The 15835-nt window shown below is 32.0% G+C and overlaps 1 protein-coding gene across 1 annotated transcript in view; it reads left to right on the forward strand.

Annotated features, from left to right (window-relative positions):
* Positions 1 to 12283: 12283 nt before the first annotated feature.
* LOC124362942 (2-acylglycerol O-acyltransferase 2-like) overlaps positions 12284 to 15835 on the forward strand; it is a 17872-nt gene continuing 14320 nt past the window's right edge. Inside the window, exons 1-2 of the mRNA XM_046817840.1 lie at positions 12284 to 12440; positions 15132 to 15359. Of these exons, the coding sequence (XP_046673796.1) occupies positions 15136 to 15359 (224 nt within the window). The 5' untranslated portion in view covers positions 12284 to 12440; positions 15132 to 15135. The remainder of the gene's footprint in view (positions 12441 to 15131; positions 15360 to 15835) is intronic.

Consider the following 15835-nt stretch of genomic DNA (forward strand, 5'->3'; position numbering starts at 1 on the left):
GGAGAGATAAGAAGAGATTGTTATGTAATCAATGCTCCAAATATAGCCTTGATTTGTGATAAAAGCCTCTAAGAGAAATTGTTGACATGTTGCAATTTATAAATTCCAAATTTCCATTTTTAGGTTTCACAAAATGCGCAAATAACAGAAAATGTTTCTCCAGTACAGACAGCCCCTTATAAGTTTTATTAAAAAAGGGTTGCTGCTACTTTTGAATTAATTAAGATCCTTGAATAAGTAACATGTTCTATTGCATAAGAAACCAAACTTAAAGGTAATGTAGTTCAAAGCAACTTCAATAAATGTTGTCATTTTCCTGATAAGGGGTTAATAAAATCTCTCTAGACATGTCATAGACAATACCTTTGTTCTATACACACCTCTACTTACCTAAAAATATCCAAAGGGATATTTAATCTTAGTGCATCCAGCAGCACAGAATGTATCTATCTTTCCACTCATCAGCTACTTCACATTCTAATGGTTTGTGAGAAACTTATTTAAAATTTAAATATTCACCTTTGTGTTCAAGCATGATTTATTTTTTATTTACTATAAAAACTTAATGCAAAAATAAATGTAAAAACATGTTTATCATTTAAAAAAAAACTACTTTTAAGTAAAATACCAAATTATGTAATTTAAATTTTCTTTTAAATGTGCATAATAGACAAATTCTGACTGAGTAGTATGATGATACTGTCTAGTAATAGTTAAAATATTAATCTTTTTCTAAATGTTCCATTGATAAATAACTCAAAATCTTGTATTTTTTTATATTTTTAAATTGGTTTAATTCATATAATTTTGAAGGCTACATATCCTTTGTTATACTTAAACATGATTAGCATGTCCCACTATAGTAATGAGTTCCCTAAACCAATACCTTGTACATAGGGCCAACTCAAAAAAAACTCAATTAAAAAAACACATGCCTTGTTTCGAACACCATTTTTAATAAACAGTTTGGGTTGGACCCACATTCATTACAATAAAAAAATTAATTTTTCGTTGTTTTGTAAATAAATATTACTGTATGCATCTTACATGTTTCAATTCCTTGCATATAAAATGGACATAGATTAATTATTGATAAGTGGACACATTTTACAATTTAAAAAATTAATTGGTTAATAATAAATAAGCAATCTTTTTCCAGTTCCTAAAACAGCACAGGGTCATGTTTTGTCTGCTTTACATCATAATTTTTTAATTTAATTGTTCAGAATCCATTTTTCGTACTACATTTTTGCACACAATTTTATATATTTTGTAAGATAAATATTTTATATACAGGCATCAAATTTCAATAAGTACTGCAACTTTAATAAATCCATTATTTTAAAATTCAAAAATACATTCTGACAAGTAAAATAGCCTGAGTATAAAACAATAATATAAACCCGAACAAGTTATTTGAGATTTATGTATTTTGAAACGTTAATTTGACCTGATAGTTTTTGAAAATCCTGTTTACCACACTCCTTTGGAAGACAACTACCTACTATAGTAAAGGTTAAAAAATCATTGACTGGGTGTTTGTCTGGTAGAGTGGGTGTTTATTTAGATCTGTTTATATTAAATATGGGTTTCATTATGATATGGCTTGTAAAACTTTCAACCTTAAAAATCGTGAATCTCTGACTAAACACTTTTGATAGAGCACAATAAAAACATTGAAAAGTATAGTTGAAAAACGATTAGGCCTATTGTAAAATAACCCAACAGACATAAAAATATGCAAAGTGTAATTGAAAATAAGTAGACTAATAATAAGATCAGTTACATATTCCTAACAAGTCAAAATGATGGTAGTGAGGACTCTCCTCTTCGTTAAAACTTCTCAACACAGTAATAATTTATAAACACTATTGACAATACGGTTGAAATATTATCATGATTTAACATGTCAATCATTGTTCAAGAAGTAATTTATTTTTCTTCTCACTTTTGAATAGTATATTTTTCGAATTGAAAATTCTCTAAATGTTTTAGACGTAAAACTATATCCTTAAATGTTATTTGTACGGGTATTAAAACAGGCAAGATGCCTATATTTCTGTAATTAGTACAATACAATTATTCGTTTAAATTATAAACAGATAAGAAGCTTGTATGATAAACAACAATTTAAAATGTGTATATATGTTAAAGAGAGTTAAATTTTCAACTTACCGGCAGCTTCACTCTATCTCGCTGACAAAATTCAAATTACAGGATACCCTCACATTCAACAGACACAGCGCTTGTAAATACTTCACAGAAAATACAACATCGCGTATGGGACTAAATTAACACAACACTGTAGTGACTGACTGAACACGAACTTCCAGCTGGGAAGCTGACTGAACGAACGGCTGAACTGAACCACAATTGGCTTAGCTCAACTTCTGCAAATAATGCAAGAAAAAGTAGGAACGTGAGACAGAACCTGCGCTGCAGCTGACGCCAGGCTACAGACCGACCGCCAATCGGCTATAGGAGAAAGAAAACACAGCGCGACAGCGACAGCAGCGCCACAGCTGATTCGGATTGAAGCGGGAAAAGCCGGAACTGAAACCCGTATCGAAAAGTGGGCGGTATGGCGGTAGGCGCCAATATTCAAAGTAGGCAAATCGTGGAACGAGATGTGATACGCCTTTATTATAGCCTAATGTATTTAAAACATAAAAAAATTAAAGTAAATCAGTTAATATTTTAAAATAATACGTTGTATTCAAAATAATGTCACCACAAACATTTACCAAAGTGCTTTTGTGCTGCAAAAAAAGCAAACAAATTTTAAATGAACTCAAATCAAATCAAAATCACATTTATTTCCACAAATTACTGAAAAAATACAAATAGTTATTTTATATCGAAAAAAGAAAACAAATGTAGCATTAGTATATCAAATGGTAATACAATATACGTACAATTATATACAAGTAATACAATTCTAAATAGAAGCTACTTACTTTCAAAACTACTAAATAGTATTAATTTGGACTTTTTAAAGAACACTATAACTGAATCTGCATGTATGAAAAAAATAAATCATTATTTACTGGGTGTATTAAACTTTTTGATTAGACTAAAAGTTTTACTGTTTTAATTTACCTAAAGTGAGACTCAGCACATTGATCTTAGTACTTTTAATTTACCTAACTACATGGCACATTGATAACTGAGACAATAAAACATTTTAAATAAGTATAGGTCAAACAAAGTACAGATAATTTTAAAGACCTTAATAAATCAAAAGCAGACATAAAAATATAGTTAGATTAAAATATTATTAAACCATATTTTAAGTTATTTAAATTTTCTTAGTGCTGGTTTGAATAATATTATCATTGTGTTTGGAATTTACATAAAATTAGACTAAAAACTACTGATTATAGTGACTGTCAAACACATTATGGGTTACCAAAACGTGTCCCTAAAAATGTGTATGTGGTATTATAATGTAGGAACAACAAAAATAATTGGAATTTTGAATTACTATTGTTTTTAGTTTGGGTTGATTACGCCATACAACAATTGATTTCTTTGTTTTAGTGTCTATACCAATATTGTTTCAATTTAGTTTATATTGTAACATTAATATATCCTTTAATGTTGTTAAATAGCACCATAGCATATATAATTTTTAACGCATATTTTATAAAACAACAGATTTGTAAAAACTTCATCACAAGAAACACAGCAATACTGATACAAACATAATATAATCACCACTAACAAAATAAAAATCAAAGTACGACAAGTAAAAAAATGTATCACTTTTGCTCCTTAGCTGTGCAGTGTGTCTAGTATTGGACAGAGCAGTGGCGTGTAACTTGTCTATGCTCTAAAATTGATGTGTTAAATAAAAAAAAGCCAGCTTAGAATAGTTTATTGTAGATTATTAAATAAAATAAACATCTACACTATTTTTGAGTAAAGAAAATGTTCTATACTCCTCATGAAATCTTAAATTTATTGATTTTCAGAATTTCAGGACTAAATAATGTGGAAACATAAAAACCAATGTTTTTAGTTGAAACAAAAAAAAAAAAAACACATATTTAACAGTTTTTTGGTATTTTTTACCAGGGATAATGAATGTTTTATTATTGTATTTATGAAAAGAACAAACTGTTTTGAATATAATACAGTGCGTCCCAAAAAAAACTGAACAACTTTAAAGCCTAATAAAATCCGCAAAGTTAAATTTAGATTATTATAAGCATGACCACATGAAGGTAGAGTTTATAAAGTTTTTTTTAATGTTAGTTGTAAAGATCAGCTGTTTCATTGTTGTTTGCTCAAACTGCTTAACCCCAAAACATAACCTACAATAAAGCAGTCACTATGAATGCACAGGAGAAAGCGCAGTGTGTTGAGTGGTACATTGAAACCAAATCAGATATTGTAGTGCAAAGAAGGTTTAGAACACGCTATGGTCGCCATCCACCATCAAGGAACAGCATTCGAGCCTGGTATGATAAGTTCATGTTAACTGGCAGCATAAAACATTCAAAAAACAATGGTAGGCCTAAACTGCCAAATGAAGCTATTGAGAACGTGCAACAAACATTTCTACGGAGTCCTCAAAAATCTATTCGCACTGCAGCACGTGAGTTAAATTTATCAAAATCCAGTGTTCAAAGAATTTTAAAGAAAAATTTGAAAATGAAACCTTATAAGCTGCAAATTTTGCAGCAAATTACTCCAGATGACAAACTTAAACGTAAACACTTTGCAGTTACTGTGCTTGATCGTTTAACTGCTGATGAGAACTTTCTAAAGAAGGTAGTGTTTTCTGATGAGGCCACGTTCCATGTATGTGGAAAAGTGAATAAACATAACGTGCGTATTTGGGGTACAGAAAGACCATATCAAGTTCGGGAACATGTTCGAGACAGTCCCAAGTTAAATGTGTGGTGTGCTATTTCCTATGACAGACTTATTGGCCCGTTTTTCTTCAATGAAAAAAACAATTAATGGTAACATTTATCTAGACATGCTAGAAAACTACGCTTACCCACAGCTAGAAGACCTACAGCCCAACGTTTTTTTTTTCAACAAGATGGTGCCCCTCCGCACTGGAACTTATTTGTAAGAGAATCACTTGATGACACTTTCCCTCGTCGGTGGATTGGGCGCGGTGGTTCCATAGCCTGGCCCCCACGGTCCCCAGACATAACACCATGTGATTTTTTTGTCTGGGGATTTGTAAAAGACCAGGTTTTCAAGTCTAAAGTGTTAAACATTCAAGAATTGAGACTAAGGATTATCACGGCCTTTTCCAAAATTAATGAGGAAATGCGTCATCGAGTGTGGGCAGAGTTAGATAGCCGAATCGACTATCTTTTTGCCAACAATGGAAACCATGTTGAGGTTCACAAATAAAGGTTGTACCCAAAATAACTTAAGATTATGCGTGTTACTTTAAATCAAAAAATTCTTTTATATGTGTGTTATTAAAATAATTACAATCTAATAAAGTTGTTCAGTTTTTTTTGGGACACGGTGTATATATAAACATAGACTTGTTTATAGTATGAAATGTATTTTGAATTATTTTAGTTCCTTTCAATTACAGTATAGGAGCTAGAGAGCCAATTTTCAATTTATAATCATACAACCTAGTATTTTCTTGAAATGTTAGAGAAATTTCTCATACGAAAGAAATGGGTGCTATTATTGGTGAAGATCAAAATGGCAGGATATCGAAAAGTATAAAATTTTCTCAGAAAATATTTATTCTCTGATTTATAAACTAAAAACAGACCTTGAGACAGAAATATAATAGTTATATTACCATGAGACAACTAGGTAAAGACAGTGAGAGTTGTAACTTTAAGAGTCATGATTAGCTAACTATGAATTTAAACCCATTTTTTTTGTCTGATAGTTCGTTTTAAGAATGTTAAGAAAAACTATGTTGTGTCCATGTACAAGGGAAATTGGGTCTCTAATCATAGACTATTAGCGTTATGTGTAAAATTACTTTATAAGATGTTACTAACCCATTACATTACGGAAAGCACTATTCCTGTACATCTCTCTCCCCTTTAAAGGCTTACATTTATGCAAATATTGTGTTTACCATCAAAGTCAAGGTGGTTAAACAATCTGGACCGCTATACTTACTAGACTTGTTTAAACATCTTTTATAAGACACTTTCTAACTTATTAAAAAAATGTTATTAACATGATGTTAAATTGTTCCAAAATATGGTGCCCCAAGAATGTATAAGGGTTATAGCAGAGACCAAAGAATAACAAAGACAGGGCATTGCATGCACCCATACATTACAAGACGATTTATTTGAAACTACACACAAAATCTGGTACCAAACAATACAGATATTGAGTTTCGTTACACCCAGTGGCGTAGCGAAGGGGGGGGTCCAGGGGGTTCGGACCCCCCCCCCCGAAAATTTTAAGACATATTAAAAAATAAAGCATGGAGCAGGAGAAAAAAGGACAGTTATCATTACTCTTGTCTACAAACATCAAATTGATTGATTTCATTGATTGAAGTGACCGTTGTTTAAAAATATAATTGTCCTTTCGTTTAAATCATAAAGTATTTCGGTCTTTCGGATAGTGTAGTGTAATCACGGTATTTCTTTAGGGCGCGGTCACGTGACGTCGCAAAGTAACCTGAACCGTAACACGGCGAACAGTTTAAATTAGTGACCACTTCGTTCAAATTCGTCGTGGGGACGTAAAGTGAATACATAGAATTAAGTTAAGACGTTGATTTTAGGTGTCATTAAACTGTAAACGTATATATAATTATCGAAAAAATCACTTTCGGTCGGAAAATACACTTGAAAAACTCTAACTGATTAGAAACTTCAACTAATTTGGACTTCAATGATTGAGGTAAACGTGGGGTTTTCGATTGAGTTAGGCGACGATTTTTTTTGTTATCATTAAACTGTACATCGTACCTATATAATTTATCGAGAAAAAAAAATCACTTCCGGTCGGTAAATACCGAAGAAAAACTCTCTACAGATTCAAGTTTTGCCGATTTTGGATTTCATTGGTTGAGTGGTTGAGGTAAAAGTGGTACTTAGGATTATGTTAGGACGGTGATTTTAGGTATGAATTCAACGCCGACTAATACATATATAATTATTGAGAAAAAAACAATTAAATCATTTTAAATATAGCGACTTTCTTCCTATGGAGTCCCACAGGGATCTATACTTGGACCAGTCTTGTTCCTTGTGTACATCAGCAGGCGGAACTCATCGCTCCTGAGAGGGAAAATGGTCCAGTATGTTGAACGATACAACGCTCTGCATTAAAGCTCCAACAAAACATGAATTAGAAATCATTTCCTTTTTAGAACTGAATTCATGTATTCAGTTTTTTTTCTAAATCAAATCTGAGGACCAACAACTCCAAATCAAATGCACTAAATTTCTGTTTGCGGCAAAGAGAGATTGAGGATCGCGCTGCTGTGATGGAGGACGATGTCCTCATAGAGGAAACTGATTCCACCAAGTTCCTCGGAATGTACCTTAATCGAAGTCTGACTTGAGACAATCACATTGAAAGTACCTGCTCAACGGTTTCTTCAGGCATTTATGCTCTAACGGAAACCTTTCAAAATTTTGCTCCCGGAATGTACTAAAAATGGCCTACTTCGGCCCTGTAACACCCCCATCTAATGTACGAGTTGAAGCTATGGGGCAGAGGTTCTAAATAAAAATTTGAGCGAGTATTTAGAAGTCAAAAGAAAGCTGTCCGCATCATTTCAAAATTGAAATCCCGAAATTCATGCAGAGATGCCTTTAGGGAGCTTGGATTGCTAACTTTGCCCTGTCTCTACATCCTCGATGTCGCCCTGTTCTGCCGATTTAAGTGCGGGTTCGTCCGGGGCAGGGACGTATATCAATACGGAAACAAGAGGCAGGGACAACCTTCGGTTACATCCGCACAGAACAGCCGCATTTAAACGTTTGCCATCCGAGGTTGGTGTTAAACTGATCAACAAGCTCCCTGATGAAATCAAAAAATTTGAATGAACCAACAAAATTTTAAAGCTCGATTGAGACACTTTTTTTGGTGTCGAGGGTGTTTTATTCAGTGGAAGAGTTTAAGATGAGCCGCTGGATGAAATTAATTATAAAGTAATTCGATCATCCTCTATTTCTGGTGGTAAAATTTAGAAGATTTTAAAACGTATGGCTGTAAGTATGTATCAGTCTTAGGAATGAGTGTGGGACTGTGTATGAACGGGTATGAATGGGGGCAATTTAAAATAGATACACATATTTCTAAATAATTTAATTTGACGATTGTATGCAATTTGTATTATTGTTGACACAATAAAAAGTATTATTACCTCCGGTCGGAATATACCGAGGAAAAGCTCTACTGATTCAGATTTTGACGATTTTGGGTTTCACTGGTTGAGTCGTTGAGATAAAAGTGGTACTTAGAATTATGTTAGAACATTGATTTTAGGTATCAATTGAACGCCGATATATATAATATCTATATAATTATCAAATAAAAATTCAATTGAAATAAAATACACCTGAAGAACTTCAAACTACTTCGGACTTCGGTTTATTGAGGTAAACGTGGTATTTTTTTATTGAGTTATGACGACGATTTTTTTTATCATTAAACTGTGCTCGACTACCTATATAATTATCGAGAAAAAATCACTTCCGGTCAGATAATACACCGGAAAAACTCTACTGATAAGAAGTTCCGACTACTTTGGATTTCACTGACATGTATTATTTCATTTTCCTTAGTATATATTCCGATCGGAAGTGATTATTTTTAGTTTTTTTTTTTCTCGATAATTATATATTTATTAGTCGGCGTTGAATTAATCTCTAAATTCAATGTCCTAACATAATTATAAGTACTACTTTTACCTTAACCAGTGAAATCCAAAATCGTCAAAACGAATCAGTAGAAAGCTTTTCTTTGGTATTTACCGACCGGAAGTGATTTTTTTCTCGATAATTATATAGGTAGTCGAGTACAGTTTAATGATTAAAAAAATCGTCGTCATAACTCAATAAAAAAATACCACGTTTACCTCAATAACCGAAGTCCGAAGTAGTTGAAGTTCTTCAGGTGTATTTTATTTCCGACCGAAAGTGATTTTTCCCGATAATTATACTCGTCTACAGTGTAATGATACAAAAAATCGTCATTATAACTCATTCATAAATACCCCAATCAGTGAAATCCAAAGTGGCCCGAACTTCTAATCAGTAGAGTTTTTCCGGTGCATTTTCCGACCGTTAGTTTGATCTGTACCCGAGCAACGCTCGAAAATCGCCCTTCTTTTCTAAAGGGTTTTCGGGCGTCATCAGTGGCCCAATGTCCCCGAAGGAGTATTTCATTTTCTCCACAGAATATAGTTGAGTCAATTATACGCTTGAGTGAAGCTCTGTTTTGATCTTTTTATTTCTTATCCAGTGAATCCAACATCACTTTGGTGCCTTCTACTCGGCCAGAATCGAACTTCGTAAAGTTTCTGTAGCTATACAAGAAAATTTGTGGTACTAGAGTTGCTGTGGGAGTTTAATTGCCTATTACTTCTTTCCACTTTCTATAAGGCGTAGTTACTAAAGCTCCATATTTTTGGTATTTACCTTTTACCAGTGAATTCATTGGCAAATAACACACAAAACGTCCCCCGGATCCCCCGGTTTCGGACCCCCCCCTGAACGAAATTTCTGGCTACGCTACTGGTTACACCTTGAGATGGTTGGATTAGCCCCCCTCTGTTTTTATAACTAATCAAACTATGTTTCTGGAGTGGATCAAACTTTTATTCTTGTCATGATACATCGCTCACAGATAGTTTTAGACGCAAGTTATATAACTACTTAACTTGCTACGTACTCTATTACATCACAGGCAATATTATATGTTGACTCTAAATATAAAAAAATATACTTCTTCGCCATCTGCATTAGCTAACTAAATTTCCAGCTCTTCTTGGATTAATGTTCTACATCCTGGTGTATAGAACATTACAAACTACACACACAAATATATATATATATATATGGGAGTTTATATCTTCTATTTCATTCTGCCTGATTTTACCGCAAATGGGTAATTAATTACCACGCAACACTGGGTGTTAGGCACCGGGCGCAGCGCGAGGGACTGGCATGACTCACGCTCTGCCGCCGCCATCTTTGTTCGGTCTACCGTATACAGCCGGCTTCATTCAGTGGCGCACTTGCACTGTCTTTGATATTCTGTGGTCACTGAGTGATACCACCCAGAAATAATTTCTATATACATTACTGTGGCTCTTTATGAAATAGATAATGTATGTCAATATTCAACACTATCAGAGTTATGGACAGTTCATGTCACTCAGACAGTACATTGTTTAGGTGTAGGCTATATCTACACAAAGTGGAATTTAAATCTTTTGTAAATGATAATATGTATGCAAATTTTTTACCACTTAGTGGAGAAAATATATAAAAATTGTAGAGCTCCTATAAAAAAGTTTCTTTTCCAAGGTACCATTTTTTATGTGAATGTTCTGATTTTTTAGACTTTAAAACTCTTAGTAAATCATAAACCGATACAATAGAGTATCAAGGGACCCAACAGAATGTAACGAGTCTTACTTAACAATTGAATACAATAATTAAACACATGTGTTACTGTGCCTCATGATAAAACGTTATATAATTGTATTTGGTTTGTTTAAAAAGTTGTTTATTTTGCGCTTTTCCCATTCTCATCATAGTTAGCAGACCAACGTTAAAATGGGACAATTTTATTTGTACTTTTAATGCTTATCAGACAGACAGATGGACGGATGACTACACTATTTTAAGATGGACCTATCGGGACTTTAATGATTATAAACACATAAGATATGATAATATTGCTGAGGATTATTTTCTCTTTGGTAGTGTATAAATTATAGAAAGAAATCTAGTACAGTACGAATAGATTTATTAAATTTGTCCTTAATAAAAAAGTATGCTTCTCTCATCGCAAATCATATTATTTACAATCGATCATAATGGAGTGGTATTAATTTGACTGAACATGCATAATGGTAATTAAAATTTAAGTTTTAGCGTACCAGTCCGCCACGATTGTAAGCATTTTTCTTGTGCGTAAAGTAGCGCCCGTGTTGAAGTGGCCGTGATGTTTTATCGCACTTGTTAAGCAGATTGCGTCTAGGCTACAACAGGTGGCCTGGAGATAACGTTCTGTTAGATAAGGTATATTATCTCTGCTATTATTTATTGGAGATGCGAGCGTTGAATCATAGCCACTTTACGTTTTTACTTTTCAACGACGTAAAAATACTAAATACGTACATTGAATTAATTATGCTGCAAGATAGCAGTTTTGAGGCTATTCTAAAAAAGTAAAGTCACAAAAATGTTTTATTTTAATTTGCTCGTTTCTTTTACGTGTTTGTTATTATATAAGTCTCATTTTTTGTAAAATCCTACATCAGTTTATCTGTATACTCTCTCATTATTTTATTTTATGCGCTAAGCTTGATATAATGTATGATTAGAATATCATTTTCCTTTTTTTACCAAAATAGAAATTACCATTAAACCAAAAAAAGTCTTGGAATTTGGATACCACGTGTAGTTATAATTCTGCAAATACACTCAGCAAATGAAAAATGCTGCAGATTATTTTGAACTCAAAGAATCATTTAAATGCCACGATTATAGTATTAGTTCAAAAGCTTACCTAACTTGATGTTTTATTTCTCAACGAGCGTTTGTGTCTTGCAGAGCTAAGTATAAATTGTGTAATGCGTGTGAAAAGATGACAAATCAGTACGACAGGACAAGGATAGTAATGATAATGCTATACAACTTTACATCGAGCATGACTTCATTTCCTGTTTGTGGGTTTTGTCATCTCATGACGCCCATTTATAAGAAAGCTCGGAAGAACGTGAGATTATAACTCATTACTATTAAATCGACAGTCAACGATCAAGGAGTTACAGTTGGTGTAGTGATGTTTAGTACATTTTTATCTCCTAGGGTTCGAAAGGGTGGAGTTGAAAAGTCAATTAGTCTGATAACCTTTAATTACTATCTTTTATTTTGACAAATTGGTTCACGATCCTTATCTATTAATAGTGTTCTTGTTTAGACAACACGGGATCGCCGTTCACGTGGATAACAGACACTAATCTCCCGAGGGTCGAAAGAAGGGATTTCATTAAGCCGGTGAAAACCTGAAGGTGTCGTATGATAGTCTGGAGAAGGCAAAATGAGCCTAAATGTACGTGTTCTGTAGGGTGAGAATGGCTTGGAAGTTTGGACACGAGGGTTGGTACGTGTCCTGGCACGAGCACGCGGCTCCGACACGCCGCATTTATATTTGCAGGGCTTCGCTCCCCTGGTCTTTGATTTGGTCTGGACTTCTCAGTGGCATTTACGCTCCTGCAGTCGACCCCAGCTAAGGTGCGTTCTTTCAGCTTTTACTACAATTCTTTACTAATTATTTTAAAAATAACTTTCCTCATGGAAAAGCAAACTACTAATAATAAAGCAGTATCAGTAATGGAAATTTATTAAGTACACAAAAACCAATGATTTAAGATATTTAAGATTTTCACAAAAGTGATATAGCCTAATGTGTAAAAGATTTGGAATCTACAGAATGGTATCACATTATTAACACATAATATTTTTATTATAACATTAAATTTATAATGGTCTAGCCTAAATTATTATTTATAAAAAATCAAGAATAGCAATATTTTTAATATCATGTTTTTGTGTCATGAAACATTAAATTGGATAATAAAATATAATGTATTTGTTATTTCTAGAATTTTACTTAAAAATTACAATAACAATTTATGATTAAAATCTTTTCTATTTTTTACACAAAAGATTTCATATAAATTTAGGTTATTTAAATAAATCACAATGAAGATATTATAAATAGTTTATGTTTGATGAAATTTACCATGTATTTGTGCATTGTATATATTTACATCCAGAGAACATTTCTATTTTTTTAATACAATGAATTGCAGTTTTTAAGAATAATTATTGCAGTCCAAAAACATAGTTTCATAAAATTACATCTCATATTCTGTTTAAAACTAGTCAAAGTAATCACAATTAATAGGCCATAAGGAGATTATAAAATTTATTTTACAAAATGGCAATTCAAACTATGGGAACTTCTACTCAATCTAGATTTTCTGTCTTTAATACTGTACAAATTGCAAAATCCAATGACTATAACGTGTTGAGAAAGGATTTGGCTCAATGAAATTTTTTGGCAACATTTATTTATAAAAGTGACAAAAACATAACAAGCTTAAAACAAAATGAAACTGTTTAGACCTTTTGTTTTGTTAAATCTTTCAAAAATTCTAAGCAGAATAAGACTTTTAACAGGATATATTTTTTATTGTGTTAGTTTAATTAATTGTATATTTGTTTGTTTTTTTATTGATTATTACAGCTCTGAGAAATTGTGAGTGTCTATAAATCAAGTAAATTTATTTAGTTTTCTATGCATAGATAGACAGACATGGTGTCCCAATAGCTGAGTGGATAGGACCTTAGGGATACGATATGGTTTTGAATCCCAGTTTGGACACAGCTTTCCACATATAAAAAATAAAAATATCAATCTAGCCTGAAGTAACGTAAACATTGTTCTAGTTTACAATATCTTAGTATGTGAGAATGTTCCTCGAATCATCAAAATATATTATTGGAAATCTGTAATATGTAAATTAGAATTGTTTGAAAACCTTTGTTTAAAACCTTAGATCTATAAAAAATAGTAACACAACATAGTTTTGTAACAACTGTCTACTTAGACCCAAGTTAATTGAGTGTTTTTATTAAATCAATAATTGGACATGATAATGAATAAATAAACATAATAATAATGGTAAAAATATTATAAATACAGTATTATGCTAAAGAGTAAAGAGTGGTTTGCTTTTTTTATTTAGATACAATCTAATTTTTCTGAAGATTCTACACAGTACTAGTAACAAAATTGTTTAAAGCATTTAAGAACTTACAATCACAATGTCAACCTTACCGATAGGAAACTAATCAGTAATAATGCAAATGTATAACTGTTGTTCTTTTATAAATATTCTCGGATATCTGTAAGAAATAATTTATCATTGTTGAGTAATAAATTTTTATTTTTACACAATTGATCTACCATGCTGGAACTCTCATGTTATCAAATGTAAATTCAATTTTATAATGATTTAGGACTATTACTTTTTTGTGGTAGACAAATAACCACAAGTTGTTTTCATTTTCCCTGGTCCTTTTTTAAAATACTCGTAGTATTGAGAATTTTTAAATTAATGAAAACCCTATGTTGCTGTGTTAGTATTACTTAATAAAGTAATATTCCATTATGTATATACCACACATTATAGTGTTCTTAATTAATATAAAACAAATCTTATCAACTATAAACAAGATGGGTAACTATTATCTCAACTAATATTTAGATGTGCAGTGATTGTTACTTTCAGTCAAGTTCATCGAAAATGGGGAAAATATGTATAACAAAAATTATGCTTACAAACTTAATAAAACAGAACAAAGTTGTTTTAATCATTATTACAAAATTCCATCTTTGGGGGCAACAAAATAAATCAAAACTTGTGTTTTAAAAAATTTGCTAAAAATGTGAAACATCTTAAAATGCAGTATTTATTACTTATTACAATTAATTACCATATATGGTCTACATCTCATTCTAAGCATTATAAGAATCTTGCTAATAAATATAAATAATATTTGCAAATATATTTTCATTTGCTAAGGAGTTTTATTCCTTAGTTTTCTTGCTGGATTCCAATATTTGAATGTTTTATTCCTCTCAAACATGACTTAATGGCTTAAAATTTTACTACTTTTAATATAACACTTTCATATAAATTTAAAAAATATCAGTCAAATATTTTGAAATGATTAAAAAAATGTTACTTTAATAAAGTTTAGAACAATTATATAAGAACTCCCTTTAAGCAAATGTTTGTTTATAGCCATAAATAAGAGATTCCTCAACATAGGTTATATATTTTGATGTATGTAAATTTTGGTTTAGTACGTAGGCATATGAATTTGGAATTAAATTTAATGATTTCTGTCCAGGAAGATGCAGCTGATGGGAGTAAAGTTCGCTCCGCTCAACGTTTCACTGGAGCGCAGACTCCAGACTCTCGCGGCGGGGTCATGGTTTGTAGCACTGGCGTTCGGCCCGTTCATCTGCTTCTTTGTCACAGTATATTTCATACTGTTTACTAGATACTGGTACCTGACGATGCTGTACGTGGCGTGGCTCGTGTACGACAGGAACATAGCTCACAAAGGTGGTCGAAGGTGCGCACTTACAGAGTCAATAAGTCAAACAGAGATGATAAGAATAAACAAAAGACATAAAAGGTTGTGGAAGGAAATTATCTCTTATGGCATTCTGCTATAGAACTATTAGCCATTTCAAAACACCAACGTAAAATGAATTTATGTTGCTTAGAGATATATTTGATAAATAGTATACTTTTTATATTTTTTTAATTACTACAAGTCAATAGTCACAACCTTACTGAACATCCAACGTTTGCTGTGGTTGTTATATTATTTGTATATATAAACAGGTATATGGTCAAAATGTTATTCTAAGGTTAATAAAATCTAAACACATGGTTTTACAGTTTATTTTGTCTATCAATCAACACCATACAACTTGTTTTTTTAATTATATGTTTAAATATTATTATTAATAACTCACAGTGTATAAGAAGCCTTTTCTCATAGATGGTAATCAAATTTAGAAACAAATTTCACTAATGGAAGTT

The sequence above is a fragment of the Homalodisca vitripennis genome, chromosome 5, assembly GCF_021130785.1.
Source record: "Homalodisca vitripennis isolate AUS2020 chromosome 5, UT_GWSS_2.1, whole genome shotgun sequence".
Classification (NCBI taxonomy): Eukaryota; Metazoa; Arthropoda; class Insecta; order Hemiptera; family Cicadellidae; genus Homalodisca; species Homalodisca vitripennis.